The sequence below is a fragment of the Rhineura floridana genome, chromosome 1, assembly GCF_030035675.1.
Source record: "Rhineura floridana isolate rRhiFlo1 chromosome 1, rRhiFlo1.hap2, whole genome shotgun sequence".
Lineage (NCBI taxonomy): Eukaryota > Metazoa > Chordata > Lepidosauria > Squamata > Rhineuridae > Rhineura > Rhineura floridana.
In genome coordinates this window covers 287,626,145-287,646,253 of record NC_084480.1, presented here as the reverse complement: position 1 = coordinate 287,646,253, position 20,109 = coordinate 287,626,145, and the positions used below count along the sequence as shown (strand labels likewise).

The 20,109-nt window shown below is 40.3% G+C and overlaps 1 protein-coding gene across 3 annotated transcripts; it reads left to right on the top strand.

Annotated features, from left to right (window-relative positions):
• The first annotated feature begins 2,996 nt into the window (after positions 1–2,996).
• Positions 2,997–19,222, top strand: ANKRD46 (ankyrin repeat domain 46). Of its 3 annotated transcripts, XM_061604408.1 has the most exons (6): positions 4,019–4,185; positions 4,921–4,957; positions 9,364–9,466; positions 10,471–10,811; positions 12,932–13,090; positions 16,818–19,222. In XM_061604408.1, the coding sequence occupies exons 4-6, from the start codon at positions 10,501–10,503 to the stop codon at positions 17,029–17,031; spliced, it is 684 nt and encodes a 227-aa protein (XP_061460392.1). In that variant the 5' UTR covers positions 4,019–4,185; positions 4,921–4,957; positions 9,364–9,466; positions 10,471–10,500; the 3' UTR covers positions 17,032–19,222. The 3 variants fall into 3 exon arrangements, with proteins under 3 accessions (XP_061460402.1, XP_061460392.1, XP_061460382.1); XM_061604418.1 differs by lacking the exons at positions 4,019–4,185; positions 4,921–4,957 and adding an exon at positions 2,997–3,089; XM_061604398.1 differs by lacking the exon at positions 4,921–4,957.
• Positions 19,223–20,109: the final 887 nt, after the last annotated feature.

Below are 20,109 nucleotides of genomic sequence, written 5' to 3'. Positions count from 1 at the left end.
CTAAAAAGATTTCAGGGAAGGGGCCAGGTGGACCTCACTTACGTCTTGTATTTTATTCAGGGGTGTAGTTGTCCAGGGTCTTGGGGGGGTGTCTTAGACCCCTTGCTTTTCTGGGAGCAGGGTCTAAGTCAATTAGCATAAATGAAGAATGTGGTAGCCACTGAGAAGAGTCTTCTAACATTCTTCCTTGTCCCTTCTTGCTGATTGAAGCCAGTCAGAGTAAAAGGAGGTGAGTCAGCCACTGAGAAGACTCTTCTCAGTAACACTTTCCTCTTTCATGCTGATTGGCTCCTAGGGACATCTGTTGTGGGAGAAGACATTAACAAAGATCTCATTCCCAACCAAGCAACAAAAAAGTGGGGGCAAAGGGTTGTGTGGCTGTGACTATCATGAGGGGACACTGCACTTCTTAATTTGCCACTACACTGCTGATTTTACTGTATTACTTTTGAATTCTTTGGAATGCAAATTGTAAAATGTAATACAACATCAGAAATAAGCTTTAAAAACAAGTGAAAATCATGCAGTATCTACCACTGCACATTAAAGTTGCTACAAGAGATAGAAAAATCGTTAACTGGTCTGCCACGACCACTAGCAATTTCAAGGGGCTTGTGGGGAAGGAGGCAAATCTTGGGAACTACTGCCCCCAAGTTATTTTGCTTACTTTACAGGCCTACATGAGCCTTCCCCAACCTGGTGCCCTCCAGTTGTTTTGGACTGCAACTTAGCTATGCTGCCTGGGGCTGATGGGAGCTATACTCCAAAACTGCTGGAGGATGCCAGATTGGGGAAGGTTGGCCTATGACCCGTTTGGCCCCTTTGGAATTGAATTTAGGGTGTAGGTAAATTGATACCCAGTCAGATTATTGGATTGCCTTGCTCAATATCGTAGATGCCCAGAATGAGGAACCTGTCCCTCCAGATGTCACTACAGCTCCCCTCATTCATGACTATTGGCACCAGATTAGGAAGCCTACATTGGATCCTTTTTTTGTCCCTCAGCTGCAGTTGCTTGGGTCTACCTTCTAGTGGAGATGTGAAGGCAGGAAAGCTGGTTTATTATGACCTGATCCTGTAGACTTCTTGTACAAGATAACTGGGTGACTAGGGACAGGTAAAACAGCGTTTAGGGAGCGCATAAAGACACTGCATACATATAAAGCACATGGCTGCCCCCAAAGAATCCTGGGAACTGTAGCTCTGCTGAGGGGTAAATTACAATTCCCAGGATTCTCTGGGTGAAGTCATGTGCTTTACCACGTATGGTGTGTATGTAACCCCTAAATTCTTATTTTAGTCTGTTCAGTCTTGTGGGTGGGGTTGTTGTTATGTGCCTCCAAGCCGACTACGACTTATGGCGACCCTATAAATCAGCGACCTCCAAGAGCATCTGTCATGAACCACCCTGTTCAGATCTTGTACGTTCAGGTCTGTGGCTTCCTTTATGGAATCAATCTATCTCTTGTTTGGCCTTCCTCTTTTTCTAATCCCTTCTGTTTTCCCAGCATTATTATCTTTTCTAATGAATCATGGCTTCTCATTATGTGTCCAAAGTATGATAACCTCAGTTTCATCATTTTAGCTTCTAGTGATAGTTCTGGTTTAATTTGTTCTAACACCCAATTGTTTGTCTTTTTCGCAGTCCATGGTATCCGCAAAGCTCTCCTCCAGCACCACATTTCAAATAAGTGGATTTTTCTCTTATCCGCTTTTTTCACCGTCCAACTTTCACACCCATACGCAGAGATCAGGAATACCATGGTCTGAATGATCCTGACTTTAGTGTTCAGTGATACATCTTTGCATTTGAGGACCTTTTCTAGTTCTCTCACAGCTGCCCTCCCCAGTCCTAGCCTTCTTCTGATTTCTTGACTATGATCTCCATTTTGGTTAATGACTGATAATCCTTGACAAGTTCAATGTCCTCATTGTCAACTTTAAAGTTATATAACTCTTCTGTTGTTGTTACTTTAGTCTTCTTGACGTTCAGCTGTAGTCCTGCTTTTGTGCTTTCCTCTTGAACTTTCATCAGCATTCGTTTCAAATCATTACTGGTTTCTGCTAATAATATGGTATCATCTGCATATCTTAAATTATTGATATTTCTCCCTCCAATTTTCACACCTCCTTCATCTTGGTCCAATCCTGCTTTCCGTATGGTATGTTCTGCATATAGATTAAATAAATAGGGTGATAAAATAAAATACACCCGTTTCACACCCTTTCCAATGTGGAACCAATCGGTTTCTCCATATTCTGTCCTTACAGTAGCCTCTTGTCCAGAGTATAGGTTGCGCATCCACAATCAGTTGCTGCAGCACCCCCATTTCTTTTAAAGCATTCCATAGTTTTTCATGATCTACACAGTCAAAGGCTTTGCTGTAATCTATAAAGCACAGGGTGATCTTCTGAAATTCCTTGGTCCGTTCCATTATCCAATGTATGTTTGCAATATGATCTCTGGTGCCTCTTCCCTTCCTGAATCCAGCTTGGACATGTGGCATTTTTCGCTCCAAATATGGTAAGACTCGTGAGCAATGATCTTTTAAGTATTTGGGAGCCAATAAAGATATCAATTAGTGTTATGTTTAATGTTATGGTTTCTTCTGCAAAAGAAAAAAGTTCACAAGTTATTCATTGAAGCTTTGCAAATTCATTTCTTTTGGCCCTTAAGAACCTGCAAGGGATTACACGTACACAGCCCAAGTCAGGTATTGGCTGATCTAACACTGGCAAAGGCTGTCCTGGATTTCAGTCTTTCACATCCCTACTTGCTAAGTATGTAGTGCTGTACCACCAAGGTAAGCTCGCCTCTCACCAGGCTGTTTTAGGCACAGCAGCCGTTCCAAGCAAGCACTGTGCCTTTTATTGGACATACTACTGCTACTACATCAGCCAACCTGCAGGGGGCGCTGGCTCTGCCGGACGCTCTATTTTCTCTATGCTCGCGTCATTTCGTTGCCTGCCCAAGGCAGTTACAGTCTCACCTGTTTTCTGGATATAGCACTGGTCCCCAATCGAAGCTCCAAGAATCCACTTAACCTGCGGAACGAGCCGACGTGAAGCCCCAAAATAAAGCTGGCCGGGTGAGAGAAGCCCCTTTTCTTTGACGTTCTTTGAAATTAGGCATGCACTCTAACACACACACAAATAGAAAAAGACAAGATACGTCTTTCTTTTTGGCAAGGTTAATTTGAAATGATTTTGTCCGGCAATAAAAGGGGCCAATTAAAAAACAACAACCCCATAACAGCCAGGTAGCTGTCTCTCTTTTTCCTTCCCACAACAGACCAACTACCCCTTCCTTAACAATATTTTAAAATCAATTCCAGAAGCCGTTGAGGCTTATTCTCATTATTATTATTATTTATTTATTTATTTCCATTTCTATACCGCCCTTAGCCAATGGCTCTCTGGGCGGTTCACAGCAAGGAATAAAATACAATACAGTAAAATAAATACAGTAAAATCATCAGATGGGGAGGACAAGAACGAGGTGGGGGATGTGTAGAGTCATTGAATAGTAGGAGTTGGAAGGGGCCTAAAAGGCCATCGAGTCCAACCCCTGGCTGAACATGGGGATCCAAGTTAAAGCATAAGAACATAAGAACATAAGAAGAGCCTGCTGGATCAGGCCAGTGGCCCATCTAGTCCAGCATCCTGTTCTCACAGTGGCCAACCAGGTGCCTGGGGGAAGCCCGCAAGCAGGACCTGAGTGCAAGAACATACCTGACAGGTGGCTGTCCAGCTGCCTCTTGAAGGCCTCCAAGGTTGGAGAGCCCACCACCTCCCTAGGTCATTGGTTCCATTGTCTTAGGAAGTTTTTCCTGATGTTCAACCAAAATCTGGCTTCCTGAAACTTGAGCATATTGTTCCGTGTCCTGTGTAAAGTTTACAACAGACATGCCTTTTTTCCTCCTCTTCCAAAGCACGGCAGCGGAAAGGAGCCTGTTTTATTTGATTTTCTAACATTTGATTCCTAAGCATTCCCTTGCTCTTGATGTGGGGGATTCTATGGATGGCAACCAGGAACCGGAAGTGAAGAGTCGAACTCTTTCGCATGGGCGTTTACACCTCTTTGGCACAACTGGGCCTGCTTTCCCGAGGTTTGGCTGCTCCTGACGGCGCTCGCGAAGGAGGTGGTGACAAAGGAGCCGAAGGGATGCGGCGCTGGCCTTCTCGGTGGGCGGCTGGAAATTTGAGTTTTGTCCAGCATTTGAACATGGGTTGTTGTAAGCGGAGCGGGGAAGGGGGCGTCCGTGAGGAATATTTTACGGGTTGGTCGGAATAATAGATGCGTGTTTACTTGAGGGGTCCTTCTTTCGGGAAGGAAGGGGGGAAGGCGCACTGTTTGTGGAAGGGTGTATGTTCACGGTCTGTGTGTTTAGTGCGGGGCTCATGTCATTAATAGAGGTTGTCTGGCTTGGGGAATGGCTCCAGATTAGCTCCAGCCTGTATAGCAAGAATTGTATGCAGCACACAGAAATTCAACAAGTGAAATCCTCTCTTCCCCGCCCCGCTACCCGACTCGTTTCTCCGCAGAGAGAAGCAGAATAAATTTGCTGACATCGTGTTGTCCTGCAGCTGCTAAAACGAGGCTTCAGCTTGTTAGTTATTATTTCTAAAGATTAGGAAAACAAATTTTGTGGTGGTGATGAGCAGCAGAAAATGACAATGCGCTGCATTCAGTTAAGGCCTACCCAGAGTAGACCCATTGGAATTAATGAGCCTAAGTAAGCTGTGAGCACACTAGTCACCTACAGCAAAGCATTTCCATTGGCCACACCTGGAGGGGCAGTGGGTTGATCTGCTGATCAGTTGTGAAATCTGTTTAAAAAACACACTCAAGATGATCCCACCAGGTTTTACAGTAAAAAGGGGTGGGGTTTAACTAGTGTCCTGTGCCTCCGTTTTCAGAAAAGAGAGGTGGAGATGCACTGGAACCGGCAGCACAGTAAGTTTGTCTCTCCCCTAAGTCATGTCTGTTCACTTCAGTGGGTGTACTCTGAGTAGCACTGAATATCACCCAATAAAACTACATTCATAAAACTACATTCATAAAACAAGTACAAACTGCATCAGCGATCAGTAGATCAGCTTAATACACCAACACAGCTGGATCACCTAGATGAAAAGATGAGTTTTAAATCGTCTCCCAATAGGCCCCTTTAGTACCACTCCCTATATGTATGTATATATGTCTCTCTCTGTGTGTATTGTATTTTATGTATTTTAATGTTTTTGTGATTTTATTGTTTACAATTTTATTTTGTACATGTTTGATTTTATTTTTGTAAGCCGCCCTGAGTGTCCTATTATAGGGTAGAAGGGCAAGATATAAATATTTTAAATAAATAAAAATAAATGATAAATAAAATAGGCACTTAAATGCCATTTCTGCATATAGATGCCTGCCTGATGTTCATTGGGTGCCTATTCCAAAGGGCAGGTGCTGCCACACTAAAAACTCTGATAGTGGACATGTGACTAATCTTGGGAGCATACAGCAATACTAAGAGTTTCTCTTTAAATACTTAAAATATTTGTATTCTCTCTTTCTACTTAAAATGCATAGAGCAGCTCACAATGTATCTTTAAAACAGCAACAGTTTTAACACCAAAACAATTCTTAAGCAGCTAAGTTAGAAAGACAAGAAGGCAAAAGATTTTTGCAGGCTATATCCAGAATACTTGGGTTCATTATTCCAATTTTCTTATTCAACAAAGAACTGCATGAGCAGTGAATGAAGAGCTGAGGTTTAAAGACCTCTGTACCACCAAAATAAGCTTTGGACTACCCCATATGTCTCCATCACCAGGAGAATGTCTCCTTTGAGATGCACAAGAGTTCTCTCTGGCTCAAAAAAATATTTATTTTTGCTCTGCAAGTTTTTGTTTTATTTTAAAAGATTTCTATATTGCCCTTCAGCAAAGCTTCCAGAATGGTTAACATAACAAAAAGTAAGCATAGCTTAAAATGAGATGATCCCAGGCCTTATTTGAGAATAAGAAATTGGGAGTTTTTACACCCCAAAATAAGTGTTGTGCCACCTTATTAAGGCACAGGAGATTGGACTCTGGCCACCCAAAAGCAGCTGTATATTTTCCTTACCTGCTGTCACCTTGTCTATAATAACATTTCCTCTGCTAAAGAACAGAAGTCTTGAACCCAAATATAGGTTCTACTCTCACCTTGGATGGATAGGCTGCTTAGATAGATGTTAAACTTGTCTGCTGTTCTGTGTCGTATAACTTCTCTAAAGGCCTTTCAGACTCCTGTTTAATTGCAGGCTTATTGTGTAATATGTTCTTGACATAACAATAGTGCAGCAGTGGAGGATTTATTGTGCTTTATTATTTGTTCTGTGATGCTATCACATTATTGCTGTCTGGAGGGTCTATAGCACAATAAAGGTGGGACAAAATAAACCAGAACTTTTGTGGTATAAAAAGTTACAGGATTTCAGCAGAAAGTTATGGGATGTGCACTGATTGAAAGGAAACAGTGTCACCACCCTAAAACTTCTGCAGGCAGAAACTGTTGAAAGCGGGATCATGTATGATCATCCTGATAGCATCATGAGCATAATAAATGCATAATAAAAAGGGCATCTAGAGGGGCCTTTGTAGCAGATTGAGAAAGAGGAGACAGCACAAGCAACACAAATGGGGATACCTGCCTATGACCGTGTCTCCCCCCCCCCAAAAAAAATAATGACAATATTACTTGAGTAGAGGATGTATCTAACGTATTGAAATCCCAAAGACGATAAATTAATTGCTGTTTTAAGCATCTTTAGCTGCCTAAAGGGAGCCTTTGTTGTTAACATCTAGCATTCACTAGGATTTCGCTGTAGAGCAAATTAATCTGCTCTGTAACTTTACATTTAAACAATGTGGCATCCATTGGAACTACTATAACCACTGTGAAATCTTCCCTTCCTCAGTGGTAATTTCTTTCATGGGGCTCTGCCTCATCTAGTAACAGAATGATCCTATGCATATTTACTTGGAAGTAAGTACCACTGTGGTCAGTGGGGCTTACTCCTAGGTAAAGGAGGATCATCTCCCCGTGTTATCTTCTGCTTTTGCAATATGAACTGAAAGAGAAAGTGGTTTTTGTACTTTATCTGGGACAGCAGGGTTTTTTCCCCCTCTGGCTGTGCCCACATTAGGGCATTCATTCATTCCTGGGTTGCTATTTCCATGTGAGTATTTGTGAACCTTCATCCACACATGAGCGCTTGCAATTTTATGCCTCCCAAATATATCTTGATGTTTCCCATTCACCCTGGTGTGCGGTGCTGGATGTATTTGCACTATATGCTATTGTTCCCTTAGTACTTCCCCGCCCCCCGTAACTTCTGGAAACCTGAGGTCCATTGTAAGCATGCACAAAAGTTTCCCTGTGCAGATGCACCTTTTAATTTAAAAAAAACAAACAATTTTTATATACTAGATTTGTGCAAAAGAGCATTAAAAAACTTAAAATATATAGGTTGCTATTTCCATTTCCAAGATATTGTAGTGTTGCTTGAGTAACTCAAAATTGGTTACATCTTTGTAAGCTGTATAATCATTGGCAGAATGGCTAACCTCCCCCCCACACACACACACACCCTGAACTGCACCAGTAGCATCACCATTGCTGCAGGGGAAATATAAAAATTTTGATATACCAGATTTGTACAAAAGAACAGTAAAAAAATAATGTGTGTCACTCCAAGTCGGGCAAGGATTTGGAGTCGCTTATAGAAAGGCTGCTGCTTCCTTTCCTCCTCTTTTTCTTTTCCACCTCCTGTACTTGCGAGGGCAAATCTTATTTTTAATACAGCTGTTTTGTGCAAAAGCAGTTCTGCACACATGAGTTTTTTTTTTTTTTTTTTAAATAACACGACCATGCCCAGCAATAACTGGTAGGAAAAGGGCAGGCTGTATGCTTTCCTTTGGGCTGATGGAAACAAAGTGGAAGTAGGGGGGATGGGAATAGAAAGCACCCAACCAAACATCACCACACATGTAAAAAAATCCACCCATACAATGCATCTACAGTCTGGCAACCTGAAATTTTATATTGGATTTTCTTTCCTTATCAATCCATGGATCAGGAAAATTTGAATTTAGCAGGAGAGAAGTGCAGGCTGTTACTTGGATGAGGAGGACACACATACAGTTTAAAATCCACATTGAACTCCAGTGTGGATAAGCCCTCCGGGTCAGGCCTGGTTAGTACTTGGATGGGAAACCGCCTGGGAATACCGGGTGCCGTAGGCTTAGAGGAGGGCAATGGTAAACCACCTCTGAATACCTCTTGCCATGAAAACCCTATTCATAGGGTCACCATAAGTCGTAAGCAACTTAAAGGCATATAATTTATTTATTTATTTATTTTATTAAATTTATATACCACCCCATAGCTGAAGCTCTCTGGGCGGTTCACAACAGTCATACATCAAATACAATAAACCACATATTTAGAAAATTTAAGACAACTTTAAAATTTTTAAATTCTTAAAAAAGTTAAAAAACAATTTTAACACATACTAAAATGCCTGGGAGAAGAGGAGAGTTTTGACCTGGCGCTGAAAAGATAATAATGTTGGCGCCAGGCATACTTCATCAGGAAGATTGTTCCATAATTCGGGGGCCACCACTGAAAAGGCCCTTTTTCTTGTTGATACCCTCCGAGCTTCCCTATGAGTAGGCACCCGGAGGAGGGTCTTCGATGTTGAGCGTAGTGTACGGGTAGGTTCATATCGGGAGAGGCGTTCCATCAGGTATTGTGGTCCCGAACCGTATAAGGCTTTATAGGTTAACACCAGCACTTTGAACCCTTCCCTGTACAGTACTCTAAGAATATGCAGATTGCTAATCTCACTGTTTTCAGAAGGAGAATAATACATGAGTAAAATTGAGTATATTTTGTCAACATGAGATTGATAAAGGGGTAGTCTGATCCATTCTCTCTTTCTCTCTCTCAAACACACACACACACAGACTTCCTACCATGGCAAAGCCTCTTCCATACTGATTTGTCTGCTGAGGGACTTCAGCACTTTGCATATAATGTCTGGAGGAGACAAACCACAACATGCTAAGTCAAACCATGTCTTAGCCTGCAGCAGTGCAGGACTTGGGGAGGAGCTCAGTAGCTTTGATCTTTACAGGAACGTTCATGTGCTCATGCTAACCTACGGTTTGGCTTAGTGTTACACGCGAACCAGCTCAAATGATATCTCTGATTAGATTTTATAGATATTCTTTGCTTCAAGAAATGTAAAATAACATTCAATTTCTACGTGTACTGCCTAAAAATTGAGGAGTACTGAGCTGTTCTTGGTAAAACTTTTCTTGTTACAGGTTAGTACTGGACCACAAAATGTGTGATTACAACGAATGTTAAGAATCCTGTGAGTAGACTGTACTTACCTACTGAAGGCAAGACTTGATATTTTCTTCCTGAGTAAGTATTATCTTTAATACCTGATGGAGGTTTTAGAGTAGTCTGTAATTCTAGTTTGCAGCAAACTTGCTTGAGCTGTGAAGGGGGAAAAAGTTCATTTTCTGCAGGATGAGCCTGTGAGCATCCAAAAATTGGGACAGTTAATTTACAAAGACATGATGAAGCTGCTTCAGATTTTGGCTGGGAAACAGGCTGGAAATCCTGATTGGCTTTGAATGAGCATCCCCAGTTGTGTCGCTCATCAGGGTTCATCACAATATCTCAGATTGGAAATGAAAGCAAATTTTCTTTGCATCGTTTTTTGTTTTTCCAGAAAGAATGGAAACAGCTAATACTCTAGAGGGTGCTGGTGTTCTTTTATGAATTCTGCCTAGTTTAAGTAGTGAAATCTGTATTTTATCATCAAAAGAGGATGGAAAAAACATAAGACCATAAACTCTGTACGTAAAATAGCTTGTGCAGAATAAAAATGTTCATTTGACATAAATGTTAAAATAATGACATACTCTAGGACTATGCTTTTCACTTCTTTTCCAGTTCAGTGTTTGTTTTCTGTATATATAGAAAATTATTTATCTAGGTGGATTTGGATAAATTGTGGAATTTATCGACATATGAAATTCAGAGTGATGTGATGTTGGAAAATCGCAGTTAGTTGGAACTTTTTCGAATACCAATACTCTGTGTTAAGATCAGGCCTTCCATTGCCTAAGCTAGTTTATGAGTATAGAGAATTTAGCTTTTAAAAATTATAGGACATTTATCTTCAGTCATTGGGTCCTAAGGTGGTTACTAACTTTTGCACAACTGCTCCCCATAAAAACAAAAACACTGCAGAATAAAAGTGTTCTGAGAGCAATATGGAGCACCACATGCAGACAGTACCACTTTTTTGATCTTATTTGATATGACAGTTTTTCTTATTGAGGAAAGTAATTGCTTAAAGTGTTGGCGTCTTCCCTGGCATGGGCTCATCATTTGTTTGATTTCATTTTCACCTGCAGGCTTGCTACATTTCCCGGAAACGAACAGTCATGTCCTATGTGTTTGTAAACGATTCTTCACAGACCAATGTGCCTCTGCTGCAGGCTTGCATTGATGGAGATTTTAACTATTCCAAGAGGCTGTTGGAGAGTGGCTTTGACCCAAACATTCGTGACAGTCGTGGCCGAACAGGGCTCCACTTAGCGGCAGCTAGAGGAAATGTAGACATCTGTCAGCTGTTGCACAAATTTGGTGCTGATCTTCTGGCTACTGATTATCAAGGTAACACAGCCCTTCACTTGTGTGGGCATGTGGATACCATTCAGTTCCTTGTGTCCAACGGACTCAAAATAGATATTTGGTAAGTTTGCAGCCGTTATGTGACTAAATTTTTGAAGCTTTGAGTACTAGCATTGCCTGAAGATCTAGTGTAATAGACCAGTTAGGCCACATAAGCAAGCATCTGAGGGTTTTTAGACATTTCAGTTTATTCTGCAGTATTGCTTAAAATCAAGCACGGGCAGAAATTCGTTGTCATTTTCGGTTAATAATTAGCAACCCACAAACAAAAAAAAGTTCCAAAGCTTACCTGCATATTACCTATATTTCACGGGGGAAACTGGATGCTATTCATGACCAATTATTATACAACTTATTATAACTTAAAATGGACTTGTTTTTCCTCACCAATTATAGTGTACCACCAACAACTGTAATTCTTCCAGATTATGGGAATAGTTTCTATGCCACCACTGCCTGTTCTTGGTGGCTGCTGCCACTGTTGTAAATACTCTTCATGGCAGGTTAAAGGACCATATGGGTAGCTATTTTGCATGTAATGGTGGGCACCACAGGAGAGCCATCAGGCAGAGGCTTTTCCACTTTTTTCTGCATGATATGGTGTAGATGAGCACTTGCTAGACTGACAAAGCCATAAGGTCAACAGCCATGGATGGTGTTACTCTTCTTCCTTCATTTGGAACTGAAGGAAGGAAGCATCTCAAAGTAATTGGCCTCTTCTGAACAACAGGATGCTTGTTCCAGTGTAAAGAATAAAATGGTCATCAGTTCTTCATTTTTGTGGATAACATTGTTTTCCATCGTTCATCCTACCTGCTCCCAGAGCTTACGATTCAGTCTTTTCTCTGAAATGCTGTATATTCACACCACCAGGCTAGCAACATCTGCCAGTGCCCAGACAAAAGCACTTACTGTACTGAATAAATAAACACATTTAACAATCATCCCAGAATGGTTTTTTGTTTGCACTATCTGCTCACATATCCTAATGGTTGGAAATGTGCAATGAGCCTTAAGTCTGCTGTTGCAGTTGTTGTGTTTAGTTACAGTATTTCACTTGTAGCTGGTGACTAAGAGATCTAGAGACACCTAAATCTTATTAAGTTAACTTGTACTTCATATGAATTCTACAACAATCATTATCATTAACTTTGGGATATATCATCTGATAATGCAACAGGAAGTTCTAAAAAGAAATTGGTGCTGTTACTTTACCAGCAATGTTATTGACATGCTTGGTATGTAAATAAAACAAATTCTTCATGAGAATTTCCAATGTAAAAATTAAGACTGCAAAAATACAAGAGGAAACTGGAAAGATAATGAGCAGAGCATAATATGATCAAATGCAATTGTGCATACCTAAAATAAATCAATGAACCTTGACCTTGCAATCCCAAACTTGTCTCTTAATGGTTATTTGTAAAAAGCTCCTTTTATTTCCCTTTTTCTGTGTTCATTGTTGTATCAAATTCAAAAGCAGCAGAGTTTATAATAAATAATAAAATTAAGGAGTTATTTCTCTTGTCCTCACTGCCTGACATCATTGATGCCTGTTTAAAAAAACATTCAAGTAGTAACAAAAATTAAAAACAAAATTACAGCAAAAAATGTGCCATGCTTTATAGTATTGTTTAATAATGGACTATTTGAGGGCCAGTTCAAATACTACAGCTTGCCATGCAGATGCTTCCAAAAACTGCTTCCACATGGCAATTATAACATTGGAAAATTGCTTTCAACCTGCTTCATCAGGCTACTTTGGAGAGATTTTGCTGGTGCTGCATAGTCCTGGTAACTGCTATGTTGCACTTTTGTGTTATTAGATTGAACTGCATGGAAAATGGTTTTCAGATATAACATATTCCCTCATAACACAAGAAGTGGCACTAAAAATTGTTGGATTAAAGTGTTTGGGTTCAAAAGACAATTGTATAGACTCCTCCTGTCACTAACATGCTATTAATGTAATTGACTAACATTTCATGAGTAGTCAGGCACTGTCTGTGATTATAGTCCTGTTAACATAGACACAAGTCCTATGAATAAAATGTATAGGGTATTGTCCTTATGAAAGCTAATCTATGTGCTGAATTTTTAATGCAAGTGTCATCTGTCCTTGTTTCAAATAGAAACAGTTCTGTGAGCTCTTATTTATCTTTCTCTTGGTATTTTATATAGCAATCACCAAGGTGCTACGCCTCTTGTTCTGGCAAAACGAAGAGGCGTAAATAAAGATGTGATTCGGTTGCTAGAATCTTTGGAGGAGCAAGAAGTGAAAGGATTCAATAGAGGAACTCATTCAAAGCTGGAAACAATGCAGACTGCTGAAAGTGAAAGGTACCCCCCCCACACACACACACACAAAAGTCAATATTGATTCTATTGGTTTAACATAGCTGAGTAAGTAGTCCTATTTGGAGCTTGTTCTGCATACTGGAAAAGGTCAAGGCTTCTTGCAAGACAGGCTTCTGTAAAACTTACACTCAGTCGATACGTTCAGGCCTTATGTGGCTCATGAACTTTGGTAGTCGGCTAAAATCACATGTCCATAGTTCTTACTGAGGCAGTAACTACCTGCCTGTGCCATCTCAGTTCACAGGTAGAAACTCGCATGGTTTGAATGCTCCTCTATACCAAAAAAATAAATTCCTGCATATAGAAAACTGGATGTTGGGGAGAAAGGTACTAATTTAACTCCCCCCCCCCCGTGTGTTAGAAAACCATGTGCAGATGATAATTTTTGTATTGAGGAGCATTGAATCATGCAAACCCCCACCTGCAGTCTGAAGTGGCACAGCCTAACACAATGAGAACTAGGCTGTAATGAATGGCTTTAGCAACAGAAAATCCTTGAGGATCCTTTCATGCTTGATGTAACAGACATGGTTTCAGTATGTCCATTGAATGTCTCACAATGAATGCTGTAATGTTTGAAAGGGAGATTTGCTTTTGTCAACACAGGAGACCTCAAGCGGTTGCTGCCAGTTGAAGTAGGAAGTCCTGGGCTAGATTAATCTGTGGTCTGGCTAATGCTGCACACTTCCCATAGCTTATCTAAGGTAGGGGGAGTAAGCAGGGAAGCTCTCACTCCTCATCATCATTGCTGTTTTATGTTAATAGGTCCCTTCCCAGCTGCTGTGAGGCATACATAAAATATACCCGCCTTGAAAATGTATGTGCTTCATATCTATAGTGAAGCAGTTGGAACATTAATATGTACAGGTCCTCACTTTGAAAATTATTTTGAGGGGGAGCAAGGGCTAGACTTTGGAATGCCCCTCCCCCTTATTGACACATGGAAAAAGTGGAGCAAGAACTTTATTTCTTTTCTTAAAAATGTTTTCTGGGTCCCTTTCAAGATCCTCACTTTGGTACAAGTAAAATAAATCAAGACTGTGGTTTTCTCTGTCACTTCTATGGAAGATGCAGGGTACTAAGAAAAATCTTCTGTTCTAATGGAGTTTTGTTGTAATTCAGCATTATACATCTAATACACGTGTGGCTTTTTTTGTACAGGAATCCTTTTAAACTGAACCTATTACTGTACTTCCTTTTTCCCTAGTTAATTTCACTATGTGACTTGGCAAAGAAAAATGCCTTATTCAGCTGCAAATATCTAAACAATGTGCTGCCCAATGTCCCTAGAATTGGTCTGAAGTATTTTGTCATCTTTTTATACAGAAATTTTCATGACAACAGGAGGTATAGTTAGGGCTGAAACACGCATTTACATTTTGTATGCCTTGTGGCTGAATGGTATAATATTAGCAGAAGACTGCAATTTGGGTTTCGGCTCTTGCCTAACATTCTCTCTCCCTCCTGTTTTCTTGTTTATTGGATTAATTGTTTCCCCCCCCCCATTTAGTTAGCAGTTGAAGCTTGGATTCCCAACTGCTCTCAGCCTTTATTCTAGTGTGGCATATGACTGTAGACAATTGAACTCTGAGGATGTTTCCTCCTTGTGTATATAGCCTTGGAGAGACCCGTAACTAACGGCCAACCACTGTGTTGGTAGCAACATCTAACAAAAATGCAGCCTGTTTTTCTTAGCAGCAGAAATACCATCTGGGATTTATGTCACTTCCCAAGTTCTTCCGAAATAGCTGGTATTCTGGCACTTGCTGCCATTTTAGTGTTGTTAATTTGATTGTAATGGAAAATAGCACAGGTGTTTTCTCGGTGAGCCTTTTTCTGTTTTCAAAGAAACAGGCCTAGTTTGTTTTTGATAACCATGTGACCTTTCCACTTAGATTGCATTATACTTTTATTTAACCTCTACAGTGGTTATAGATTACTAATTAAAACTGAATCAGTTAAACATTCTAGTTGGGCACCAACAGAAACCCTTTTAAAGGCTTTCTCCCTAGCTGTGTGTTGGGGGAGTTGATAAAAGGGTGAAATGATTGGATTCTGCCACAGCAAACACACCAAATAGCTTTCTAGGGAAGTGAATGTTTAAAAACAAAAGTAAGGAATTTTATTACAAATGTCAGATGCTTTCTGTATGTTACACTTCTCCCGACAGCCTGACCCTGTGTTCTGCCATGGAGTGTAGACTACAAAGTGGCAAGAACAGGCCTAGTCCCCTCACTAATTTTCCATGACCCTTTACCAAATTTCCAGGTGCCTGTGTATGTCTTTAAGCTTCTAACCTTTTACTTTCAGAAGTGTAAAGAAAAACACACACAGAGCACTCTGCCCAGTTATCTGGCAAGCAGTACTCCCACTTTCTGGCCAGTTAATACTTAAAACGGCTGGGTCAAATAATTTAATTCAACATTTTTTATACAAAAATAGCTCTTTTGGGAGGTGTGATCATCCTTTTTGTTTTTTTACTGTTGATGGCTTATTGCAGCCCCTGCTCCTCTTTCTTTGCTGTTCCTTGGTAGTATTTTAGTGGTGATCCTGGCCAATCGCAAATCATGTCGGTGAGGGTGATGAGGATTATAGTGCCCTAGACCACGGTTCTCAAACTTTCTACCCTCACGGCCCACTCAAGAGGGCCAAAAATGACTGAGGCCCACCAATCATAAAATGGTGGTACAGGGCCTGAGCCAGTCACAAAATGGTGGCAGATGAAGTCAGAGTTTGGCATAATAAGCTGACAATTACTGACATCATTTTCTACGGAGATCTAATCCCTCTTTGAAAATTGTTGTTATTTGCTACAGTGTTTCCTTGTGGCAAGGAATTCCATAGTTCAGCTTTCCTCAAGCTAAGTACAGTATTTGCTCTGGAAGTACTGTGATTCAACCTCCAGAGGCTTTCTTGTATATTTTCCCCATTCCATCTCCTTGAACCTCTCAAAGTATTTTTACCCGTCTCTTGTAATTTCTACTCTTGTTCTCCTTTCACACTCAAGTGGCACTTTATTCCCTCCCACCTCAAAGTGCCAGTTTCTTTCATCCCTCCTCCCTGGTCCTTTTTACATTCACTACCTCCTTTAACAACTTACCTCTCTTACTCGCTTCCATTCTATTCCTAGCATTGTTATTATAAAAATAATTTTAGCCTTTTATCTCACTTTTATAACTTAATTCATCACCTCCTTTGACCCTTTCCCCTCAGAGGAGGGAGACCTTCCTTTCCTCTGCCTGCCCCCCTCCACTTCTCTGTATCCCAGCCACCTTTACTCAGCATGCAAGGAGTTGCTGGTGCTGGTGGCATTGATCCAACCAAAAGGCAATGGCATGGCTACTAGGCAGGGCAGGCAAGTGAGGAGGCCCTGAGCAGGCTGAGGTACTGAGACCCACCTGAAAGTTGCCCAAGGCCTACGGGTGGGTCCCAGTCCACGATCTGAGAGACACTGCCTTAAAGAGTTTCTAGAGAGGTTTGATCACTCCCCCTTTTTTTTAATCATTTCTTAAGCACTGGATGAGCTGCTAAGCCATTTTTGGTTTGCTCTGCCCCTGTTCTTACGCTGAATAGTTTTATCCTGTTTTAGTGCATGAAAATGATTCAGTAGTTTGAATTTATTGTATATTCTGATTTTTAAGGCACTTTGAGTTTATAAAGAGAAGTGGGGTATATATTTTTCATCCCTGTATTCCTTTTCCTTGTCTAGTGCAATGGAAAGCCATTCGCTTCTCAATCCCAACCTGCAACAAGGCGAAGGAGTTCTCTCCAGCTTCCGAACAACATGGCAAGAATTCGTGGAGGATCTTGGCGTCTGGCGGGTGCTGCTCTTGCTTGTTGTCATTGCCTTGCTCTCTCTTGGGATTGCGTACTATGTTAGTGGAGTGCTGCCTTTTGTAGAAAACCAGCCTGAGCTGCATTAGAGGCAGTGTAAATAAAGAGTGTCCTTTCCATTATTTTTATCTTCTTGGTCTGTTGTCTTTGGTGCAAGTGGCAGCAGCTGTGTGTATGGTTGTCACTGAGATATATATTCCTATGTACAGAAATCCTTTTGAACAAGAATGCTTTCACTTCAGGTGAACAGTACTAAATTCTAAGGTAAACCTCAACCAACCTTCACCAACCTAGTGCTGTCTACATTGGCGCTAGCTGAAGCTGATGGGAGTTGAAGTCCAAAACATCTGCAAGGTACCAGGGTCATATCCACACCATACATTTAAAGCACATGGCTTCCCCAAAGAATCCTGGAAACTGTAGTTTAAGGGTGGTGGGAGCTGTAGTTCTTTGAGAGGTAGACTACAGTTCTCAGGATTCTTTGGGGAAAACCGTGACTTTTAAAGTGGTATAAATGTGCCTTAAATGTATGGTATGGATGTATTACAGGCTAGTGAAGGCTGTCTTAAGCTACCTCTAAAGAGCCTTGGCTTGGGATAAAATGTTAGTAGCAGTCTCTGCTGATGAAGTGCAATGATATAAAAGGCCCCGAAGAGCCTGGTGTTGAAAAGGAAAATTAATAAGGGACCAAGTCTTTGCATTTTTGTTAAAAGCAGATCACTATTTTAACGGACCATGTCTATCCTTGTGGGTGCTTAATAGTCATAACTTTCTGCCAGACATATACATAGCATAATACTGCAAGAGCATTCAGGTTTGTCTCATCTTGGTTCATTTTTTTCTTTTTAAAGAACACGTCATAACTTTATTTTTCCTTAAATTTCTTTTGAAATGTTGTCAAGTGTTTTGTTTATTGGTTCAGTGTAATCACCTAGTTTTATCTAGACTGGAGAACATGAATAAACCTTATAAAATTAATCTGTTTTGTTGGTTGTGGGAGAAAACTTCTTTAGACTTTAAATATGCTGAGGTTTTGTTTTTGCTTTTTTCCTATTGGGGGAAGCAGTCCGTTTCTTAAAAGCAGGCACATGATCTTAATCTGAAATTCATTTGCTGTAGTATTCAAAGCATATTTGTATGTATTGCTAATCTGTTACATGCTTGTTAGGAGCTAGAAAATATTTATTTCAGTTCTGTTAGAAGGCCAGAATGTGAAAAGGTTTATATTTTTCTGTTTTTCAGATAGCACTAAAAAGCTAATGGGTTGTCTTCTCAGCTAATGTAGTAGAAATACACTAAATGTTCTAACGTTTTAAAATATGGCATTACTGAATATGTAAACTGAAATCTGACCCAGTACTATGATTTTGAGGTCCCTTTAATAATTTACATAATAAGATTTTGATTAATAACTTTTACAAAGATTGCGTAACTATTAGGTAGGTGGTTCAGACATTTCAATAGTGCCTAAGGCAATTTGGCTACAGTCTTCTCCTGCACATAACTCTCTGTGTGTGTAATGCACATAGGTGCTTGCACACTGCCACGCAGTTGCTGTACGTTCTGGCAAGAGAGAGAATAGTGGCTGGTTTCTTTTTCTTGGTAACAGCTACAGTCCATGTATTCAATACAAATAAATAGACATAAAATATGCATTTTTAACTTGAAAATTGGAGCAAATAGTTGGTAAGTATACCTAGGGACAAGTACATTCTTTGTGTTTTTCTCAGACAGCTTTTTCTGGCATTGTGTTGGCCCCTAACTCTAGCCACAGTTAATCACTTTTTAAGCCTGGTTGATTTTTAAGAGAAAACTCAGCATGTGCTTAATTCTTTAATGGGAAATCATTGCATCATTTTTAGATAGTATACAACAAACTGAGAAGACTCCAAAACTGAGGTTCAAAGTAATGTCTTAATTTGATATAACATGGCTAGTGGTTAAGGTGTTGGACTGGGACCTGGGAGACCAGGGTTCGAATCCCCACACAGCCATGAAGCTCACTGGGTGACCTTGGGCCAGTCACTGCATCTCAGCCTCAGAGGAAGGCAATGGTAAACCACCTCTGAATACCGCTTACCATGAAAACCCTATTCGTAGGGTCGCCATAAGTCCGAATCGATTTGAAGGCAGTCCATCATCGTAATCATAATTAAGGAATGATAATCATCTAATAATGTATTATGTCACTATAGATTCTCTTCCATTTTATGCTCCTGTAAAACTGTTAATTGCATTGTAAGCATGCCTGGATGCTCCTAATAAATGTGTATAAGTCAACTGTGTGCATGTATCTTTTTCTCTACCATTTTAAACCAGAATAACTATACAGTCTATGTACTTCTGTTGCCTCTGGATCAGTTGTGTGCACTGGATGTTTTGAAATACGTATTTCAGAGGGAAATAGCTGTAGCCTTCCAAACTGTAATAAATAGGTTATTAGAACATGGTTATTTTGGACTTTTTATTGAGGTTAATGTAGTAGGTAGAAATTAATATAGCAGCTTTCATGCTGGTGGAATCTATAACATGTCCTGAGTGTGTACTGAATAAAAATGAAACGAGACTGTCTGGCTGACGCTGGGGGGGGGGGAGACTTGAATCAAGTATACCATGCAAATCTTAGAGATGCAATGGGTTGTTTTAATATGCTCGTTTTGATATTTGAGACCCATACGAAAGAACTTGCAGCATGGATGGTTCTGCTTTATTTTCAGGTGTTCAGTAAGCTGCAAGTAATTCACCTGTTGATAGGGGAGGATGGAAACACATGTTTATTTGCTACAGCATAACCCTGTTGACTTCTTAGCCTTGCCACGGATGAGGAGATGGGCAGTAAGTCTCCCCAGTTATTTGTTTCGGTCTAAGGCACTTCATTGAGACCTTTTGGGTCATAAACCTTTGAGAATGGTAGGTTTGATTTAAATAAAAGGGCAATTTTCTATCCTTCATGGCTGTAGGCATACAACTGAAAAATCAGAAGAATAAAACTAATGCAAACATTTGAAATGGAAGCAAGAAACAGTTCATATATATTAAGAGTATTTGTACTTTATGTTTAATTTAAATTAAAAAACCTGCATCTAGGAATCTGAATTTGGAAACAATTATATGCCAACTTTATGTAATTATTTTCCACTTTTGTGTATCTTATTTTGCTATTCCTA